Genomic DNA, 18,322 nt, shown 5'->3' on the forward strand with positions numbered 1-18,322 from the left:
TTGGTGTTTGCAGTCTTAAGTCCCAGGACCCTGCTTTTATGGTGGTACTTTACTGAGCTGTAATTTGTGCTGATGTCATTATTGGCTGTAAATGCTTAATAATATTATTTTACTGTATAGATGGATAAATTACATACCTTCTGGTGTAACATTTAGGTAACTAGTGTCAGAAAACCATTTCGTTGATTGCTATTACTGATATTATTTATCCTACCCAGTGCTTAGACTAAACCCATCACAAAGTGTAGCCTGAATTACAGCCAGGTAGCAGGTACCTGCAAAGATCCCAGAAACAGAAAGCAGAAGCACCTTTCCATCCAAGGTAACTCACTTACAAGGTAACTCACAGGGGACTTCAGGCAGCTTTCTTTTATACTTTTCAGAATGAGTCGTATGTTTTTGTGAGCAAAGTAGTTGGTTTAAAGATTAAAATTATAAATAATGTACCACCCTTAAGACAGTTCTATTCCATAATGATTAGGCTCAGTGAATTGTCAACATTCTTTGTTCAAAGTTAATTTTCAGAAAATAAGGAGGAATTCTAGGGCCGATGATAAAGAATATGTGTTGACATAAGAATACTCTTACAAGAAAATATCATTAATCCTTTGTTTATGGATGCTATGCCTGGAAAACAAATCTATGCAGACTTAATCAGACTGCAAATCAAAGAATTTGCATAGCCAAAATAATATACAATAACTATGCTGCTTAAAAGCATGGCCTTCAGAAATTGTGTCATTAATAAAATGACATTGTTAATTCTTCCCTTTTCTGCTGAGGAGTGAAAACCTTGAGCCTGAAGTGTAGGTGTATGTGCTGCAATACTGACAACAGATGTTACAGTCAGTGCTCCGCCTATACTTCAGTAAATGATTCAAACCAATTATTGCTGCTGTTAAGAGGAGAATATGAGAAATTAACAGGATGGGCAGACAAATTTTACGGGAAAGCTCAAGCTAACAGCATGCCAAAAACAACTCCTACATGAGCTTGGTGACTATATGATGATGTGAAATAACAGTGAAAACTAACTCAGAGATGAATGTGGGGTCCATATACAGAAGAACAGCTCAAAGAAAGATGCTACAATGGTCACTTCTTGGGGATCAGTTCTTGGTTGTCCTGAATCCACTGAAAGGAAAATGTGTTGAAAAGGGAAGCAGCTTGCTTAGCTTTTCACATCAATTTCAATGAGAATTCAGATATCTTGATGCTTTAATTAATCTTTTTTTCCTTGGGTCTCCTTTAAGTACGCCAAGAGTGGGCATTCCAAGTACCTAAGAACATAGCACATTTCAGTTAAGGATATGCCCTAAATTCACTAGTCTTTTCAGGAAAACAGCAATTCCTTCTAAATGTTTGCTAAACTTTTAGATTAAAATAATTTTATGTAAGTGTAATACAAACGCCACACTTTCAAAATGACCTTTGGAATCCTTAACGTTGACATCTACTAATAGGAAGTATTATTAGGAAAGGTGTAAGGATGCAGAAGCTAAAGCAGATGAACTACAGACAGTCTGTCAAGTTCTAGGAAATTAATTTCAGAGTGCCCAATAATATACAACTTGTACTTGCAGATAAAGAAAAAGCTCCTTTGAAGATGGTGTACTTAAAATAAATAAACCTGTTCTCTTGTGAAATTATGAGATGAGTTTAAACCAGCAAGATCTAAACTTAATACTGGTAAGGTACTGCTCCTAGGTCTTTAAACATAAGTTTGTGACCTTTTCAATATGGGTATGTGCCCATCCACAATATTATCTGTTTCCATGACGATATATTTTTGGTTCTATCAAATATAGAGGATGGTAAATTGGTGACTTTGTCTTGAGTAAAAATTGTTTTATAAGCAAAGTGTTTCAGGCACAGGTATTTAAACGGCAAATCCATTTGATGCTTACTTTTAATGCATTAAAGTGATTTTTCTATCCAAATATGAGAGTTGTGAGAATAGGATAGGTTAAAGGGTTATATTTCTGAAAAAATCTGAGTATTAAATAGGATATTTTTTTCCAAGCTTATGTCATCCGAGGTGCAGATCACAAACTGCAAGTGCAAGACTATTCCAAAACAGTAACACAGCGGCTTGAACTCTCTCTGTCAGCCACAGCAGAGTAGTAGGAAAATGGACAGATGGGCTGATGTAACACTGCTCAGGTGTAAGCAATACAGAATATAGGCATCGCTCTGCAACAGAGCTTTTCGTGCATTGCCCCTTTTACTTGACCTAAGACTTTTTAATCATGAAACTATCTCAAACACTTCAGTAAGGAGTTGAGATTGCTGGTGTTTTCAGTATTGCTGGCAGCAAAGTAAATCTGCAACTTGGTAAAAAGCCAGCATAAATTCAAACCTGTAGATATTAACACAGACCAAACCCTCAGGTTTGGTCATTTGCTTTCTGTAAGGAGGACAGAACAAACTTGCACATTATTCAACCTCTGATGAAGCTTGAACACTTATTTCTAAAAGTACATTGAAAAAGTGTGTAAATATCATGCCTAATGTGCACAGGGTGAAGGACAAACAGGAAAATTTACTTATTTGCAGTACTTTATAAATATGATGATAAATATTTAATTTAGGAGTTTGCTACATGTAATTACCAAATCATCCTAGGAAGGCATCAAGTAGGAAAATTTCCTAAATTACTTATTCACATCCATAAAATATATGCCTAAAATAATAGATGATATTGTAATGTATTCCAGCCTATTACCTCTTAGTGAAATGCCATGAAAGGTCCAAGCCTTTTTTTTCCCTCTGCATATAATAAATTTTAAACTTTACAGTGCTTTTAAATTCCCAGGAATTATGCAGAAGGTAAGTAGTTTCCCAGTCTAAAAGAGTTTCAGAATATGTACAAATCCTGAATATTGTTTTGAGGCTTTATAGAGATTATTGTGGTGTTTCTTTCCAGTATATTTGCTGAGGAAAACATGGAGGACAGACTGGCATTATTACCTGACTATCCTGTTTTGTAGGTGGTGTAGATATGGGATGAGTCCTTTTTGTTTCACCTCCAATTTACTGAAATACATGGTGACTAGAGGGTATAGTGTTGGTAGGTACAGCGCCTTCTGTTTTGACCAGCTGCATTATTAGATCCAGTGATATATTAGGCCAATTAAGATAAACCTTAAATATTGTATTTTAATGACAAGCTTAGAATCGTTGTTACAGGCAACCTTGAACCTGGTGCAGTAAAGTTCAAGCGCTTAGGGGATGTAACTGAAGGCTGAATGGCACTGAAAGCATAAATGAATCCCTCAGTATTGGTGGAGATGATGTATTAGTTTGTTTAGCCAACAGGGCATTGATGGTAATGGGCTGGGCTACAGACACACGACATGTGAGCAGAAGCACAATTTGGCATCAGTGATCAGCTACCAAATCGTAGGCAGTGAGGACTAACTGGAAGTACAGTCATGAAGGAGACAGGAACGGCCCTCGCTGCCAGCAGATAAGTGTACGTGTTTTTGTCTTTGGGAATCCTGTGGGGGCTGGGTGAAATGGCTCTAGAATTTGCAAAGATTGCAGAAGTTTGGCACCATTTTAGAGCTGATGTTATATTCATAACATTCTGTTCCAGGGCTCTGGCTTGGGCTGGTGACTCTGCGTTACTTAATGGCAACGCCCTAGCCGCCTTCTCCTGAGGGCCCGGGTTAGTCAGCTAAGTTAGCTGTGTAGCCAGATTAAACTTTGTGGTTATTGTGACATGTTGTTGAGATTTTTCTGGTGATATTTAGATGAGCATGCTTCAGAAATTCAGAGTACTGGATTTAGTGAAAGTAGAGAAAGTAGTCTAAAAATATTAACCAAACCCCATGGTCTGATATGGAATACTGTGAACATTTTTAGCTGCCCATGCACAAGCTACTGAAACTAAGACAGGTGAAAAGAGAGGTTGTGTTAATAAATAAAGTCATGGAAAGATGCAAGAGCAAACCATAGAAAAGTTTAGTTTGTTAATTCTAGCAGAGGGCTTTGATTCCTGTGTGTAAATACCTTCAGGCAATAAGGATCTGGGGGACTAGGAGCAACAGCAGCCAAAAGTCAAGTAGTTTTAAGCAGTTTATAAGTTATATTATGCAGGAAACTAGAATAAGGTTCTTAAGCATTGTATCACTGAGGTTTTGAAACAGCCTTCTGTTCAAATGAGTTTTAAGATGGAGCTGGCTGCATTTTTTGAATGAGGCGATGTGTTGTATGAGAAGAATCTCGGTGGCGTACAAGTTCCTTCCTGGTGTCCCTCCCTTGCTCTCCTCTCAGTCTGCATTGCTAAAAGAGAATAGTGAAATTGAGGTTACATTATTAACCTGCTGTGATTTTGCAAGCCTATTACTGTGAGATGGTATAGCAGGGACAGTTATTTTAGACATATTACTTCACTGTAAATGGATCTGATTAATTTCCATTTACTAAGTCATGTATCATGGCCATCTGTTGAAGAGTCTTATTTGGGCAGCCAGTAAAACTTTGCCATTACATAATTACCTGGAGATGCAACAACAGTTATTTCCCATCTTCCTGACACTGGAGCGCAAATGCCAATGGCCCTAATATTTTACTTCAATCCCTTTCCTGCTGGGGATAGTTGCAGCTTTCTCAGTAGCTTAGGGTACTTGGGGTGAGGAGCGGAGAACTCCTTATTTATTCCTCTGAACTTTGTCCTTCCACTTCTGTGACCTCTGTGCTTCAGTTACTGGTTCTCTTGCTAACCATGAAATTTAAGCACATTTTTATGAGAATAAGAGTAAGAAAAACCATGGGTACCATAGTAGTCATAAAAGATAAGGCATGTAGAATCTGCAGCTTTCTGTGTCATATAAAATTTGATAAAATATTCATTTTTGCTGTTCAACCCAGTTTCTTTCTTAGTATCAGAAAGAATGTTTAAGGTGATTATATTATTGTTGCAGGTGATGCTGTTAAAGCACCTTGATCACAGTACAAGGCCATCTTTTCATCCAGTTTTGGAGGCAAAGCTAAATTTAAACTTGCATCTTCTTAATGACAAAGGTGATCTCTGAAGAATATCTCTCTGAAATATCAGTTTAGGTTAATACAAGAGAATTTAAATGCAGCTTTCCTAGTTCATGTATTTTGTAGCAAAATCACATCACTAGATAGTGAAGAGCGAGAAAGTGTATGTATTTCATATAAGTACCTCTTTATAACTGTTGAATAAAAGGAAATACTTGTATTGGCCCAACCGTAAAATAAGGTTATGTTCTTTTGACGTCCATCCCAACCTTATATTTGTTAATGAATTTTAAAAAATTATTTTTTTAGTTTATGAGTCTCAAACTTAGCTGTCTCATTAACCTATGAATAGTCACTTGGACAATGGAGATGTCCAATAAAGCATAATAAATACCTGTAGTTTTCACTCCCTTTTTCTTTTTCCTTTATGCATCTTCACCCTCTGGGACTTTTGACTTCTGCCAGGACAGTAGTTCACTTGTGATTCATACGTGAACTTCAGAAAATATGGACACTTAGTGATGACTTCAGAGATATGACGTTACTTCCATCCTTTTAAGCTTTTTACATTTATATAATCACTCTGTCTGGAATAATATTAAAGAGCATTGCAAATAACACTTATTTGGAGCGATTACTCTTTCACAAGACTGTCTGGCAGATTGCAGGGTTTTACCAGATGTTCTGATTTACAAGTACTGTTGCTCATCTTACAAAGTAAACATTTTCAATAGGACCAAAACAGCTAAAAAAATATCCCACTGCATAATAGGTAAAAGCAATCAAATATTTCCTTTACTTACAAAATCTATGGGAGTAGAAAATTCACTGAATAACTGTCATATCAATGCTGCTACTGACAGCAGGAATGATAATTTTTATGTCTGATTTTTTTGTGTGTGCTCCAATACATTAGATATAATACAAAAAATATAAAACACTGTCTTCTGAGAACATCTAGCAACAGAAAAGATCTGTCTATCCTGTAATAATTCAGGCAATAACAATTACTATTTTTCACATTCTGAGTCTCTCAAAGGTGATCTACAGCTTGCTTGGAACATAGGGCTGAAACTTCGTCTGGATATGGTACTCCAGAGAAATTATATAATAACTAATAAAAAAATGAAACAAGAATACATCCTATGTCTTGTATGCAATGCTTTTTTTCGGGTATCAGTGGGAAGCTTTTCCCATCTCTGTGTGAGAATATTAACTCTCATTTAGCTGCTGATCCTCAGTAATACCTCGGTTGCTTTTGAAAAGCAGCCATAACCAGGCACCGTGCGTGTTGTATTTGAGCAGTTGTATTTTCCTGCTAATGTGTAATGTGTCAGTTTTGATCCTTGAACAGCATCCTGGCTTTTGGGGGAGTATCTTCAATCGATCAACTTTGTTTGCAACTCTAATCCTAATTTTGTCCTCTAACTTTTGGGTCTACCATCTGCTAATATTCACCCTGCCCTGATCATTAAAAAAACCATGTAACTCAGGTGACGAAACTGGCCTTGCAAAATTCAATTGAATGTAAAATTTCAAGAAGATAGTAACCAAATCAGCAGTTGAAAGAAGTCTGGCCTGGTAAATTAGAGTACAAAATGTGTGATCTGCGGTTGCCTCCCTTATGCTGTATTGCAATTGTATATTTTTCTCCACCATTAGAAGGTGCTTATTTCTGTTGATAGTCTTATAAGTATTAAAAATACATACCCCTTCTATGATCGGCACTACACTGAAAAAACTAGAATTTCATCCCAGAAGTTCAGAATTAAGGTCAAGCCTATAACTGCAGATACGCTTGCTAATGAGCAAAGCTTTTTGGTACTGTGTGTGTTCTGCTCTCTTCAGGAAAAAAAAAAAAAAGAATGAAATCCCAAACATTTTTTTAAAAAATCCTATCCACCATTTCAGCAAATATGGACTGAAATTCTGTTTTCTGATTTGAGATTGTCCCAGTGTGCTGCGGAAGTATGGTTGCATTTATAAGGGCTGACATACTCTGTAAATAGCCGCTCAGGACGTTGTCAGCAATCAGTGGCAGCTCTCACCTGGACTAAATCTATAAATGCATGGTGTAATATGAAACATAATCTGGTGTTTGCTTATGCCCTTTCTGATTTAAATCTAGAGAAGGTCTTTCTTTGATTATTGGGCTTTTATGTTACTGATGAGAGACACTCATTCTCATTGATGTTCACTGATCTATGGAATTTTGCTTCTCTCTGACCATCACTTGAGCCCTGCGAATGCAGCTGGCAGCAGCTGTTATTTGCAGTACATGGCAAAGTCTAACTGGGCCAACTGCAGCCCAGAGCTTGTTGTACCAGCCTGGGTCCTTTCTTACAGCACCACTTGTCTGTCACTGTCCACTCTGTGTGCTTGTACTCAGCAGCAACAAGGGCTCATTTTAGTCATATCCTGCCAACTAAAATTCTGTTTTTGTTGATAGCAGTGTTCATATTTTCAAGAATACTTCTTCTGCATCATGGGTTTTGGTGTAGTATTAGTGGGCAAATTTCAGTGCATCATTTGTATCTAAGCTTGTGACGCAGAGGAACCCTCTACCCTTTCCCTAGGAGCACGTTGCAGAGCAGGTCTTAAAATTCATGCATACATAACTTGTGTATTTTCTGTCTGTAATGGAATGGAGTTTATCTGGACCTTAGATGCAGAGTTTGTAAAGCTGGAAAAAAAAGTAACAACTCACTAACCAACCCCTTCATAAAGGAAATAGTTACGAAAGTGCTGTTTACCAAAATGATGTTACACTGGAAGGTGTTTAATACCTTCCAAAACTAATTTTTTAGATAACTTGTATAGAAAAAGATGTTAGAGTCCTCCCCTGTAGTAATGCATTTCACCATCTTTGTTGTCTTTTATCTCTAATGATGTCCTGACAGAGGACTAATCTGGAGAACGATTTGAAAGAGCAGAATCAAGTGCTTCTGTGTGTGTGGAACTTCTGCCAAGTACAAAGGTAAAATTTGAGAGGAAGAGCAAACATATTTGAAAGTCTAGCAAGGTTGTTTCATGACAGCAAAGAAAAGCTGTAGAGTACTTGAAGGCAAAGAAGTAGCGTATGTTATTAGACTAAGATAGAAGTCTTGTAGCAGCAAGCAGAATTATTTTGAGTGGGGGGAAAAGGATTTTCTGTGGTCAGAGAAAAGGTTATTGCCATTATTGAGGGACAGCTGGAAAGTCGATGCATAGGCATATACATCCCATGCTGTAATAGTCATTACAGGTTTTTAGGTGTGAATAGAGATGGCTGTCTTGTTATGATGCACAAGGAAAAAAACTTTTACTTCAGTGTTATTCAGACCAAATGTTTGATTTGAGGATGATGTCCAGGCTGTGTATCTGAGTACCAGAAGCATTTGTTGAAAGAAACAAAGGCTGGCAGTTTTTCCAGGTTGAGCAGACGTCAACCATCTATCTATGGATAGATGCATCAGGCTGACATTTACTATGGCTAGAAGAAAAAGGTATGGGTTTTTCTCAGCACAGCTTTAAGTTGTGAGAGATCTTCATCAAAATGCTATCAATGTTTGCATCTTCCACTTCTAGGACTGTCTTCACTGGAAAACTAGCTGAGTACCAGACCATGGCACTAAGTGGTCATGTTAAGCATGGAATAAATCAATTTAGAGATATGTAGTGACAAGCTGTGTAATAGGCATTAAGTAAAGTACTATCTTGTTGAAGACAGTATAGTGTGTATTACACAGTGTTATGCGAATTAAATGCCCAGACACAGCTAGTTCTAACTCATACAGATACTTGTAAAAATCTACTGATGGTTAATTTATTCACATGTCTCTAGATCATGAAAATGTCTCAGATTTTAGCATGACTGGTTTAGATTCAAGTTTCAGGCTAGAGATGCAGTGATTGTTATTTTCTATTAATTATTTTCTAGCACACAAGTTGGGAGCAAAACCACTGCTATGTGATTTATTTAGATACTCAACAAGGCTTTATAAATAAACAATGGCTAGTCTGGCTAAGGCTGAACCTGACTGCTCAAAAAAGAGCTTTACTTCTCAAAAAAGCTCGTTCTCAGCAAAATGCAGGCTGTTTTTACTAGCTGCTCTGCAGATGCTCTTTTTCATGCTGTGGTAATTCATTCTGCAATGTATCCTTTTTGTCCTGTTTATAATTTTCAAATATCTGTCAGGAAAATTCATTTTATATCAGCTCTAAGTAAAACTTAACTTTTGCTGTTGTTCTTAGTATCTGCTGAGAACTGTTTATATGATTAAGAGATATTTTGATTAGATGAGGTGTTCACTTCAAAGGCAGTGAGGGCTTTTTAGCAAGACTGTGACTGGCTGTCATTTGATGTGACTCTTTGGTAATCACTGATGGCTCTTTGCTTGTCTATAGTAAAGGTACCGCACATGGTAAAAATACCATTGTATTACTTTGCTGTGCATTTCAGTTGGTGAACACAAACCATTTCTGTGCTACAGCCTCATCTATTAAAGGACAGCATCATTTATGCATCCAAAATCTTTTCCAAACATGAGCTGTGAAATGCTAGCAGTAATATTTTGGCAAAGGCTTTGCAGGGTTACACCCAATTTGAGGTTCTCTATCAGTCTCCACACCACTGAGAGCATTGCAGAGGAACCAGTAAGCAAACCGCAAATATTTTCTTTCAAACAAGGCCAGGGCGGAAAAAAGCAATCTGACCTGTGCAGTTGGTAAATATGTGAAGATTTATGAGCCAATTCTGTTAGCAGACGATGATGAGGAAAGATGAATAAATATGATGTAATCAGAGTTATTTACAACTCGCTCAGTATTCAATGTCCAGTTCCTTCAAGCAGAAGAGAAATCAAAGAGGTGAGAGTTTTGTCATGGATATGAACATCTCTTCATCCTGTCTCCTACTCATAAGCTCTCTACTCTTTAAGATTTGTCCACAGGTGGTGAACTGCCAGGATATTTATGCAGAAAAAGTACTGTTCCGGTACAAGAGTGCTTTGCTCTCCCCAGTTTATCACTAAGGCTCCTCTAGTCCCTTCAGCATGTGTTTTTAATTTTGATTTCTCACTATATTTTTCCTTTTTCAATTTCAGTCATTCACACTGTTGCATCAGACCACTCTGCATTTTCCTCTTTGGATGCAGAGAATTCCCATTGGTTCAATTGCCTTCGGTGGCATTTGGGAATGCATTCTTCTGCCAGGTTTTCCAGCCTCACTTTTTACATCTACAGCATCAGATTCTAGAGGCAACCCAGCTAAAATCCTGTGATGGCTGTGAAGGTTGTTAGAGGGACTTTGATGTTGCTTGGAACCTGGCCGAGTTTTATGCACCACTGTTTACTAGGGATAACAGTAACTAGGACCACTTACAGGATTCTTCTCTTCGCGGATCCTGGCTGGGTTTTGCTTCTGAAGTTGTAGATTCAAAATTAGATATATTCTTTTTTTTGAAGCTTTTCAATACAACTTTAAGTGTTTGCCAGTGGCTGTGCTAGTGTTTTGCATAGTATAGCATAGCATATGCATAGCAATGCATAGCATAGCCTTGCTTTCATGATGGGCTAGATCATACCAGACAAGTATACAGACAGACAGACATACCATGTGAGGCACCTCTTGATACCTCTCAGGCATTCTTTCTGAGAGGCTTCCTTAAGACAGTTCTTGTGTTCCAAGCAGAAGAAGGGCTGGGCTATGGTTTGTATGATTGGGCCTGCTCTTCGGTAAGTCATTAAAAGGTTGGGAGGGGGGCTTGTCTCAGTCCTTAGCTGGCTGAACCTCTCTGAATTCTAGGTGAACTCTGCACATCAGAGTTACTGTGTGCTTTCATAGGCAGCATGCAGATTAACAAAAAAAAAAATCATGCTTGAGAGAGATTCTGTTTAAGATGTCTTGTCTTGACCTGTACGTAAACTAGTCTGTAACTTCAAATTAGTACTCTCAAGGAGTGAGAAGTTATTAATAAGGAAGCCAGCTGCATGTCACTATATTTCAAGTCACTTAGTTAAGCTATCAAGAACAACAGGAATTGTGCAGTCCTTTCTCTTGTGTGCTAGCTCTTACAATTTTAGGAAAGATCTCTCTAACGCAAGCGCTGTATTTGCCATACCTGTTTCTTTCTAACACAAGTGCTGTATTTGCTATACCTGTTTGTTTTTTTTTTTCCTGCTGCTTACACATTTCATCTCAGCTTGTTCCCAGTCACAAAATGGCCACAGTTTTATAATCCTCACACACTGAAAAAATTAAGTGAGATTCTCTTCTTGCAGCAGTTGCACAGCATTACTTAAGAGCACTTCTTAACCTTCATTCTGTAATCTGAACTACTTCTTGGCTTGATCATGTCTGATACCCTCGTCATTTGGCTATCCATAAATTATCATTTGAACCTATGTTTGTGTAAAATATTAAACACTTCTTATTATCCATATGCCTTTATCTGTAAGTAGGTATTCATTGTTTCCCTTTCTAATACTAAATTATCAGGCCAGAAGGATCAGCTGCGCATGCTGTCTGACACCAGTTGTACGCTGAAGATGGTGAAAAGCTGAACTCAATGATCTGAAAAGTGATTGGAGTTTAAGTGTGTCCAGACACAAAAATGTGTTTATAAAACTCTGCTTGCCAGTTAGAGATTACATTTAACATTATTCACAAGGCATGGCTGGATATGCTGCACTCGGATATTGAGTGCAATGCTGCTGGATGTGTGATGCATAATACTGCATTTAGCTCTGGCAATCGGCTGGCACCCTCTCGTGTTCCCTTTCTGTTTCAGCTCAAACCCAGAGCTACCCTGTTCCTCAAAGTTTGTCCACGGAAAGAAAGGGCAAATAAAGCCATTCACTAATGGCATATAAGAGCAGCAGCTCCACATGAACAGAGCATTGCTATATGTGCAGGAGTTGAAACCATCCCTGATTTCCCAGCAAGAAATACAGCTGTGCTTAAGCAAGGTATTGATTGTTCGGGCTATTCAGCATTAATGAACATTGGTGTAGAAGGTGTTCTAAATTTCCAGACTTCAGTGCTTGATTTCTCAGTGTGGTGCTGAATCGTTGCAGATGGTACCCATTTGGTTTTGTGCTGAATTAAAAAATCTTGCCCGAAGCAGAGGTTGAAGCCCAGAGGGCTGGAGGATCCTTCATCTGCCCCCAGGCTTTCTGCAGAAACAAAGGGTGGGACCTGCCCAGCAGTCCTCACCCATCTTACATTTGTATGTCACACCATCTCATCAGGGATTAGGTTAAACGGAAACGTGCTAGACAGCTTGCTTTTGCATCCAGCGTGGTGTTGGTGCTGTGTACCTCCTCGCACAGTGCTGCATGTCCTGTTCTCTGCCTGTGTGCAACTAAGGGGTGGGCGGTTGGATTCCAGCATCATAAACTAATCTGTGGATTTCAAAGATCATAACATGCCAAGTTTTTCTTGGCAGCAGCCTTAGATTTGAGCTGCCAGAATTAGAAATTCTTCTGAATTCAAAGGGTACCAGAGCTCCCGCTTGCACCCCAAGAGTAGAGTCCTGCCTGTAACTGTCATACTGATGTGAGAGCGATGACGACCGCTTTACTCATCACCATTCTGCTTTGTTTAGCATCAACTGTCTGGATCTTACTTGGCAAGTGGCTGCTTAACTGTCAAGCACTGCTATTCCTGTCTTTTCTGAGCATGTCTCATCCGATAACTTGTTTTCCCTTTAACCCACAGTACAATGAATTCTGCATTGATTCATTGCTGTACCCATTCAATAGTTTTTAAATTCAACCAGCATGCGAGGAAAAAACAAAGATCCAGTGGAGTGTCTCTCTCAAGGGATTGGCGAGCTGGATCTCTACAGAGGGTGTGATGGGGGATACCTTATCCATCTTCAATTCATGAATGTCTGCTATGTAACCAGCAGTGGTGGTTGTGGACTTTCTAGCCTCTCTGGCAATCGGCCCTGATTTCATCCCTGAACTCCTTTCCATACCTTAGGCCTCTGCTAGAACTTGTACTTTGACGGAATTGCACAATTTTTTTTTGCTAAAAGTGCTGCATCTTGGTATGTCGTTCCCTTTAGGCTTTAATAAGGAAGGATCGTTGGTGGGAGGAAAAAGTGGGTCTGGCTGGGCCCTGACAAAGGCTCAGACATGGCAGGATGTTTTCCTGGGATACGCATGTGGGCTGGGCAGTGCGGCGGCAAGTGGGCAGCTGGTATCTGTGGTCATCTGGAGGTGGTGAGCTTCAGGGAGCCTTGTGTGCCCAGCTGCATGCTGCTGGAATGCCACAAGCTGTCACACTTAAACTAACAGTATGTATAAATTAATCTGTAATGTAGAAAACACATTTGCCATCCTTCATAGAGTGTGTTTAATCGCAGTAGTGTAGTTAATTAAATGCTGTCAAGTTTGTGCCTGGGTACAGCCCAGGAACAGAGGAAGGGAGCCAGTGTCACAGGGCGGTGTTTCAGGACTAGGGTCAGGGGGAAATGCTGCATTACCACCCCAGGGAATCAAATGAGCAGTGGAAAGAGTAGGCTTGTACAAAAGGATGGTAGTGTGGGCACCAGGTAGCACCGAAGCATTAACTGTTTATTCAGCCTATGTCCGAACTAACCCAAAAGAATTGCTCTGGCTGGGACCGCCCTTTTTTCTTTTTTTTTTTCTTAATTATTATATTATTATTTGTGGTGGTGGTGTGGTTGGTTTTTTTTTTGTTTGTTTGTGTTTTTTTTTTTAATAAGAACTTAAGCTTCTCATATACGGCTCTCAGCATGCTAGGAAGAGTGTTTGCTCTGCAATTAAGTAGAGAGATAGTTACGAAGGGACTTTCCCTCTCTTTCTGGGAAAGGGATCATGGCTATAGTTTAACTATTTAACCAATGCTTTGCATGGTGCCTTTCATCAGTCCCTGCAACTCCTTGGCCATAGTGGTTTCACTGTCAGGTCTTTGCCCTTGTCATGCATCTGTGCCTATTTAATGCTGACCATAAAGAGACAGTTACAGGGCTCTGTCCATTCCTCAAGCTGAATGAGGGGCAGGTTTTTAACTAGGAAGTCATTAATCTCCAACATTCTTTGATGCATTCTTTAATTAAAATATATCATGATGATTGAGATAAGGCCAGCAGAGAGACAGCAGTTCCCTTTCAGCACTGATGCAAACATAAATAGGGCTCCTCAAGAAAAGCAGGGATTGCTTCCCAGACCAGCGCTGGTTATTCCAAGTTACAACCAGCCAGTGAGAATGGATTAAAGAAACTTGATGGTGTATCTGGGGTGGCAGTAGGACATCAGTCAGCTTTTAAAATCCCCCTCAACAAGCTCACACGCCTACTGACAAAATCCTTGCAAAAGCACATGTATGCTCAACCTCTCTGATGGAGGGCTGATGCCTACTGATATGGGGAGTAACTGTTCAGTCGTAGTCCGGCCTATACCTGCAGGTGGAGTTACTCAGAATTAGCTGTTTGCATGTTGTCTGCTCCAATTTTCACCTGCATTTCCTTTAGTGTAGACAGTCTTTTAGATGACCATTTTGTATAGGCTTGTTTGTGACAGGAGGACATTTGCAAAATGTCTTGTTACAAATGATAGGGAGACCATATCATCCTTTCCCAGAATTGCAAGGAACCTTCGTTCTTGCAAATATTTCTGCAGACTAATGGAAGGGACTGGACAAAGTGACTGCAGGCTCACCTGTACAACTCTTAGACACTGAAAAGTACAGTCAGGGTTTTGCTAGCCTTACTTAAAGTAGGAATAAATACAGTAGAATATTTTTTGTATTTATAAAATTTAAAATTTGTATTTATGAGATAAGGATTTAAATCTTTAACAAATACATAATTTTAGGTGGACATGTACACACATACTAACCTGCCTCTTAGTTCTCAAGTTAGAACAGAAAAAAAAATAATAAACAATAGACTTTTCAGTCTGTTAGATATAGGGTCAGATAGGTTGTGGAGGTAGATCTGCAGCAGATATATTTGCTCTGAGATTTAATTTAACATGTTTGCAATCCTTTTCTTAAAGCAAAAAAGATTGGAAATTTGTAACACAGGAGAAGATATCCGAGGAAGAGAAGGGCATGACACAAGTGCTCCTTTACTCATAATTCCCTTCAACAAGTCAATGAGTGAAAAACCATAAAGCTCACAATAACCCAAATCCTGCTTGTCCCTCAATGCCAGGGATCATCTCAGTGTAACTAACAGCTTCCATAGGGGCAAGCGGCTCCTCCCGCTCGAGGTACAGCTGGGCACCTGAAAAGCACAGGATGAGAAAGCGAATAGTGGAAACGAAGCTGTGGATGTGACTGGGAGTGCTTAAGTGACTTCCATCTGGTAAGATCCTAACCCTAAAAGAAGTAATAGATTTGTCTTAAAGCCTGTTAACTTTGTAACTGGTTGGGCTCTTTTTCATCTCATGAAACATACCATAACAGAAATTTTCTCTTTCTTCCTGCCTCACAGTGGAGTTAAATTCCCTCACGGGCATAATTTTCAGTGTGAGTCTCATTCTGAAAAGAAATTGAGGTAACTGCCTGTTTGTCTTATAGCTTACTCTCGTTTCTCCCTCCCTCACATCTTTGTTATGAGGAAATGAGATGTCTCCTACTCAGTAGGCCCTGGATAAAATAAAAGGTTTTATGGTAAGTGTACCAGTTTCCCTGAATTTTTTTGAAAAACTAAAGGATGAGGGGAAGGCAGTGGCATAAAAACCAGGAGCCCTGGCTGTGTTTGTGCATGCAGCTCTCCCGTTTGCTAGGCACGCCTCCCTCTGCATTCTCCGCTGGCACTAAAGGGAAGTGCTTTACAAATGGGAAAGAACTTTTTTCAGTGATGCAACTCACAGCAATCTCAAAGGCAATGGGAACCTTTATTTTGATTATTTTCAATGTATTGGCATTGTCTTTTATGCAAACTGTAAAACAGTCTTGAGATACTGCATAGAAAATACACATAGGAAAAACATATATACACTTTCATAAAAATAGAATACATCTTGGCAAAATTACCTGTGTACAGTGTATTGACATTATTGAACCAAACTTACATCATCTTAGGAGGAAAATGTTCCATTTGTAAAAAAAAACCAAAACATCTTAACTGAGTTAGGAGTACTGAAATGGATATGGTTTTGAGCTAAATAAATGGCTATACCAGAATGTCAGAGTAAAAAAAAAAAGTTATAAAATACTTGCTGTATAAAGTAGAAGTAGCCATGTTGGTTTTTCTTCCAAAAGAATAGTGACATCTGTAAACTTGCATGGAAATCAAATGTACCAGTTCTCAATTCTACTGTGGATTCTTTAGCTGAAAACAAACTTTAATACCCTTTATTTCAGCATTTGCAACCTTTAGGTACAGTGCTATTTGGTTTTTTGCACACACAACATATTATATTACAGCCCTAATTCTATCAGGTATTTGATAAGAAAAAGATTCTAATAGATATAAAATTGTAAAACACTTAGCAACCTGTAAAGTATGATGTAGACCACTTGAAATTACTTTTTTTTTTTCTGGTTAGGTTTTTCTTTAGTTGCTTTCAACAGAGGCTGCTCCTTGCCTACTGCTTTGACCACGTACTTCAGCACATAGTTTGATTCTTCTGCTGGTTTTCAGAACAAACTGTGGAAAATTACTACTCCAGTGTAATAAATAAAGTGGTAACAGGTCCTCAAAGCCATGGATTTTCCTCTTGAATTGGAATACTGGGACTGGATAAGCAGCCTCAGAGAAGGAGGGAAAAAGAAAAGAGCGTAGCACCTTTTTCAAGTGACATGGTTCACAACTGTTTGGCAGGCAGTAAAGTCAGTCTGGAAGTGGTAATACCCATTGGCATTTATGAATGTGGTTAAAATACTGTGATTACTGTCCAGTAGTTTGGGTGTTTAATAGGGGTAGGCTGACACAGCTATATAAACAATGAAAGTTGTCCGATACTCAATTTTTCCATCGACGCTGTAGGATAAGGCTCTGACTCCCATGCGGTAAGTCTTTGGCTCTCGCAGCGGCCGGGTGGTGAACACAACTCCTTTCAAGTTCTCATCTCTCAGGGCAAATGGGATTGCTGGGTCATCGTCTGCCATTAAGAAAGTTGTCCTTGGGTGCATGACTTGATCATGAGTATAGGCAACCAGTCGGATTAAATCCTGACCAGCCGCTATGCCAAAGGGGAGGGAAAGGAGTTTGTATTCCAAGGCATAGGTACTCGGATCACACTCCAAGTCATTGGCTGGGCAGTTTTTCAGACAGAACCTAGGAATAAGCAGAGCACTTTAGCTCAGGGAGAAGGCATGACACATAAGTATTGTAATAGGTCTTGAAGGATCAATTCTTCCCGTTTACTCTGTTGCAGAATTTCAATTTCTCTATAGAGGTAATATGATCACGCACTCTTTAGCCATTGTTCCTTAAAGTTGCAGCCTGTTTAATGTCCCATTTTCCCTCAACAGGATCACCTTAGAAAGTCCCAAAAGGTAACGTAACCATATTGAATACAATATTTGTTGTTGAAGTCAATGGTGCGTGTTTCAGTGACCGTGATCTTAAAAATTAGAGTTGGAAAGGTTGGTTTAAAATGTACCAGGCAGCTCCATTTGGAGGTGCCTGTGTGTTAGATCATAAAATAAAAAATTTGGAATGAAGATGGGCAAAGTAAATTTTACTTCTATTAATCAAAAGTCAAAAGAGGAGATATCTGTCAGCTCTGCTCGTCAGTAATAACAGAGGTCAAAGAACACTATCCATGTCAACTTAAGTGTCATTCCAGTTCAGTTAGATCACAAAAAATGTTTTCTGACTATGAAATAAGCTATTTTCTTGAGTGTATTAAAAGATTAAAAGAAAATAATATATGCTTTCCAGAACATGGAAATAAATAACTTTAAAATAACAAAACTTACCATGAACTGTAGCATTATTTCCACAACTAAAAGAATATTTTAAATGCTTTGAAATTGATGGTAAGTTAGGCCTTTAGAGAAGTCAGAAAAAAACTTAGATGCAAAGGCAGTCCCGTAAGTGACAAATGAACGACACTGAATCAGCAGTAGAAACCACAGCATGCTGCCCACCAGCGTTCATATAGTAAAATAACATTCTGGTGTTATTTCCTTTTGACCTAACAGTAAAATGCTGCACAGATAGGGCACACTTTATGGTTGTGGTGCAGAGGAAACATGGAATACTGCTGCTCAAGAAACCTATGAGCATCTCACATGTCAATGCTTTATCTTTTGCTAGTATGAGCTTTACTGGTGTCAGTCAAACTTTGACAAAATTTCTTCTGATGAATACAGGTTTAGGATCAAGCTTGGGGTGGGTGAAAAGGGCTGAAAAGAAAACAT

General features: G+C 38.8%; 1 protein-coding gene across 2 annotated transcripts in view; it reads right to left on the reverse strand.

Annotated features, from left to right (window-relative positions):
- Window positions 1-15,827: 15,827 nt before the first annotated feature.
- HMCN1 (hemicentin 1) overlaps window positions 15,828-18,322 on the reverse strand; it is a 219,749-nt gene continuing 217,254 nt past the window's right edge. For both annotated transcript variants that reach the window (XM_064454369.1, XM_064454370.1), the window contains one exon: window positions 15,828-17,231. In XM_064454369.1, the coding sequence (XP_064310439.1) occupies window positions 16,865-17,231 (367 nt within the window). In that variant the 3' untranslated portion in view covers window positions 15,828-16,864. The remainder of the gene's footprint in view (window positions 17,232-18,322) is intronic.

The sequence above is a fragment of the Phalacrocorax carbo genome, chromosome 6 (assembly GCF_963921805.1).
Source record: "Phalacrocorax carbo chromosome 6, bPhaCar2.1, whole genome shotgun sequence".
Classification (NCBI taxonomy): domain Eukaryota; kingdom Metazoa; phylum Chordata; class Aves; order Suliformes; family Phalacrocoracidae; genus Phalacrocorax; species Phalacrocorax carbo.